We start from the raw sequence: 4,521 nt of genomic DNA on the forward strand, positions 1-4,521 counted from the left end.
AGACGCAGGATCTGCACGCGAAGTGTGGGCTCCCCTCCGCATTTGCATTTTGGTTTTGGGTGTCGGAGATTTACTCGCAAGCATTGCTAAAAATCTCTCTCTCGCAAGCACTCATCAGTCAGTCACGTCAGTCAAACCCGCGCCGAGCCGGTCTCGGCGGGAGACCTCGGAGCCGCACGCGATGGCTCCGTTGGCTCCGTGCCTAGGGCAGATAGATTAGGGTGTGAGCTGCGGCAGCCAGTCGGAGGCCGCGATGGATGGCCCAGGGCCGGCGGCGGTGAAGGCGTCCGTCGATGAAGGGATGTCGTCGAGGGAGCCATCGTCCTCCGCGGCTGGTGCACCAGTCCAGTTGTCGGGAGTTCGAGATCGCAGTCGCCCGTTGACGAACTCACGGAATGTGAGCGACTTGGTGCACGCTGGGTCGAGCATCATGACTCGCACCTCATCCTGGGCGAGGAACTCGCCCAGGGACCAGCTGTTGGCGTCGCCGTTTTGATCGAGCTGCATCCACTGCATGGTTTCGTAGTCAAGCGTAAACGCCCAGGAGTTGGTGCCTGGGTGACTTGCTGATGAGAGCGCCTTCCAGGCGGGTAGTCGTGCCCCTCACCTACGGTATACGGCGGCGTCAGAGGGGGGGAAGGGGCGCGAAGCGTGAACATGGAGGCAAGCAGGTGGTGGGCACCTGGCCAAAGCCGGCGACCTCAAAGTTGTCGTTTATGCTTGTGCGGAGCGTGAGAGGGACCGGATCGGCAGCAGCATGGGCGGCCGCGTCAGCGGCCGGAGAGGCCGGAGAGCCGTCCGACGGAGGCCGGTCGTGCATCGGCGCGTCGGCCGTAGGGGCCGTGGGGGGCGGCATCCATCGCTGCGGGTCGCTGCGGGCCGACGATTGTGGACTGATCGATCGTGGCGGGCGGATTTCGGCTGGGACGTTCTACGGTTAAACCAAGAGCGTCGGCGCCGACAAGAGAGACTTATAAGGGTAGACTAGTGTGGACCTGCGACGGGACCCGTCAGTTGTTCGGGCATGAGAGACGCAGGATCTGCACGCCACAGGGGGGCCACTCCGCATTTGCATTTTGGTTTTGGGTTGTCGGAGATCATCCATCGGCATCGCAAGCATTTACCAGTCAGTCACGTCAGTCCACAGTCGTCGGCACGTGGAGCAGAGTCGCTGCATGCAACGGCGCCGCCACACGCTCCGGACGACCGACACACCGACACACCACGCACAATGGGAGGATGGGAGGCTATCGCGCACGATCGGGCATCGCGCCGCAAACACCTCGCCACACAGAAGGGGGGAGGCAGAACCCCACGCACCGGAGCAGCGCAGACACCTTACACGTCAGCGCTCGCTCGATGTGTCCGGCGCCTTCCCCTCTCCTATCGCCTCCTCAACGGCGGCGTGCGGCCACGCGCCGCCCCGAGCCGGTCTCGGCGGGAGACCTCGGAGCCGCACGCGATACGGGCGTGCGCGATGGCTCCGCGCCTAAGGCCGATAGATGAGGATGTGAGCGTGCGGCAGCCCCCGTTTCTGTACCTCGATCACGTGCAGGCCGTCGGGGGCCGCGCTCGACGGCCCAGGGCCGTCGGCGGTGAAAGCGTCCGTCGATGAAGGGATGTCGTCGAGGGAGCCATCGTCCTCGGCGGCCGGCGCGCCAGTCCAGTTGTCCGAGTTCGAGATCGCAGTCGCCCGTTGACGAACTCACGGAATGTGAGCGACTTGGTGCACGCTGGGTCGAGCATCATGACTCGCACCTCATCCTGGGCGAGGAACTCGCCCAGGGACCAGCTGTTGGCGTCGCCGTTTTGATCGAGCTGCATCCACTGCATGGTTTCGTAGTCAAGCGTAAACGCCCAGGAGTTGGTGCCTGGGTGACTTGCTGATGAGAGCGCCTTCCAGGCGGGTAGTCGTGCCCCTCACCTACGGTATACGGCGGCGTCAGAGGGGGGGAAGGGGCGCGAAGCGTGAACATGGAGGCAAGCAGGTGGTGGGCACCTGGCCAAAGCCGGCGACCTCAAAGTTGTCGTTTATGCTTGTGCGGAGCGTGAAGGGGACCGGATCGGCAGCAGCGCGGGCGGCAGCGGCCGGAGAGGCCGGAGAGCCGTCCGACGGAGGCCGGTCGTGCATCGGCGCGTCGGCCGTAGGGGCCGTGGGGGGCGGCATCCATCGCTGCGGGTCGCTGCGGGGTGCGGGCCGACGATTGTGGACTGATCGATCGTGGCGGGCGGTGTTCGGCATCGGCTGGGACGTTCTACGGTTAAACCAAGAGCGTCGGCGCCGACACGAGAGACTTATAAGGGTAGAGACTCGCGGGCACAGGACCTTGGTTTCGTCTCGTTTTTATGGAGCCATCCCACTATCTGTGGGTTTCCCTTTCTCAATGTTATTATTTTTTCCCTCCAGAGGCGGTGCCCTCAAGCAAAGATCAAGACGACCGACGTAAAAAACGACATCACAGTGAGTCTGACACTTTCTACAGAAGTCTCTCGGCGACAAGGCACTGGATCGCCCTCCGCCGGTCTGCGATGAGACTGATCGTACCCCCGCCGACCCGGATGCCGCGCGGGCACGTGTGCCGGTAGGAATCGTCGATCACGATCTCGCTGAGCGGCACGTCGGCCGTGATGCGGCGAGGGGCGTCAGCAAAGACGTGCAGCTTCGCGCCGAAGCTCGTGCCTGGCGCGCCGGCGGAGACAGCGGCGAGGACGCCGTCGTTGAAGTCGAAGTCGGGGCCGTTGCCCGCGCAGCGCCACGCCTCGACGCGGGGCTGCGACGAGCGCGCATGCTCCGAGTCGTGGCTGCTCGAGAAGCCTACCGTCAGGCTGGGCTGCGCACTGAGGCCGGACGCGGGCGGGCGGGGAGGCGGCGAGAGAGGTGGGCGGCGGTCCTCGCACGTCCCAGACCTCGATCTCCTTGCAGCGGGCGTGCGAGGTGAGCACGCGGTGCTCTCGCCCGGCGCCGACTCGCAGCAGGCCCGAGTGGCGCGTGCAGAGCAACGCCTGCGGTCCGGGTGCTGCTCGTGATGAAGTGACTAGGGTGACAGGGCTTCATCATCTCAGGGTGACAGGTCTTCATCATCAGGGTGAGTGCGGAGGACCGCCTGCAGGCCGGCCCCGCACCGCACGTCCACCCGCCCGAGCCAGCTCCGCGCGCCGGCCCTCCACGCGGCGGTGGCGAGGTGCGGGTGGAGCGGGTCGGCGCAGAGCGAGTAGTGCTCAGCGTCGGGCGAGCCGAGGTGGCCCGCGTCGGCGTGCAGTAGCGTCGCGCCAGTCGGCAGGTCGACTGCGCACCAGCAGCCGCTCACACTGTAGGCGAGCGCGGTGTCGGGCTGCGAGGGAGGCACGGCGAGGCCATGGTAGCTGCCCCAGCCTGCGGGGACGGCCCCGGCCGAGGCTGCCGGCAGCGAGCAGAGCTGCCCGCGCAACGCGCCGTTCGCGCCGACCACCGCCAGCTTCGGCTCCCAGTCCGTGTCGGCGTGCAGGGCGAGCACGTGTTCGCCGACGATGCGGACGTCCTTGAGCAGGCGGCCGAGCTGAAGGCTCCACCGCCGGACGCCTGTTCGCGAGAGACAGACGACCTCTCCGTACGCACCGCCCTTGGCGTTGAGGGAGGCGACCAGCCGGGTTGCATCGGCGTCCACAGAGGTGACCTGTGCTGGCACATCGCGCTGGCCCGCGCGGCGGCCTGGCCCGTCTTTACGCTCCACGACGTCGATCACCCGGCGCGGCAGCCGTCGCAGGTGCGCAAAGCCGTTCGCCGAGGAGAAGGACGCGCGGCACGAGGACAGGTTTGGGCCGGAAGGCCAGTGCTGCTCGCACAGGCTCCGCCACAGGCTCTCGTCGCGGGCGGCGGCGTGGAGTGCCTTGCACGTCGCGTCGCAGCAGCAGAGCTGCTGTGCCGAGAGCGCGCGCAGCGTGAGGACGAGAAGCTCGAGCGGGAGCTCGTCGAGGCGCAGCGGCATAGTTTTGGCGATTCGGAACTGCGTTCGCAACCAGGCGGCCGGCGTCTTCTTTCTTGTGTGCCAGTCCGCGCCTGTGCTGTGAGAGTGGCCTTCTCTGCAGCACCTAATTCTTTTTTCGTGCGCAGATTGCTTTTACTCTCCTAAGCTGTGAATCAGACGCACTTACCTTCACGTGCCCAATCCCGCTAGGGTGGGCGTGCTTTCACAGCTATCACTTGCTTTGTTTGTCCCGGCCGTGTGTGCCGCTGGACTTCGTTGCTCCCGGTGGTGCTCGCGCCTGGTCTGTTGTCCTGGTGGTGCTCGAGCCTCGGGCGCCACCGCCACCGCCGCCGTCATGGAGACCAACGACGTTGTGCTTCGCGCTGCCACGGAGGCGCGCGCACCGGCGGTGAACGAGTTCAACTCGTCGGACGGCGCCTCGGAGTCGGAGTCAGAGCCGGACGGCCATTCGCTTGAGACGGGTTCGTTTGTGGTGCTGCACGGCCTTCGGGAGAAGCCAGAGCTAAACGGCACGGCCGGCTTTGCAATCGAGGAGCGGGCGAACGAGAGGTGGAAG

At 66.0% G+C, this 4,521-nt stretch overlaps 1 protein-coding gene across 1 annotated transcript; it reads right to left on the reverse strand.

Annotated features, from left to right (window-relative positions):
• Positions 1-2,477: 2,477 nt before the first annotated feature.
• On the reverse strand, positions 2,478-3,965 carry EMIHUDRAFT_217867 (hypothetical protein; the record flags this gene model as incomplete). Its single annotated transcript, XM_005760622.1, has 3 exons — positions 2,478-2,831; positions 2,908-3,003; positions 3,102-3,965. The coding sequence occupies 3 exons, from the start codon at positions 3,963-3,965 to the stop codon at positions 2,478-2,480; spliced, it is 1,314 nt and encodes a 437-aa protein (XP_005760679.1).
• Positions 3,966-4,521: the final 556 nt, after the last annotated feature.

This window comes from Emiliania huxleyi (genome assembly GCF_000372725.1).
Source record: "Emiliania huxleyi CCMP1516 unplaced genomic scaffold EMIHUscaffold_75, whole genome shotgun sequence".
In the NCBI taxonomy this organism is placed as follows: domain Eukaryota; phylum Haptophyta; order Isochrysidales; family Noelaerhabdaceae; genus Emiliania; species Emiliania huxleyi.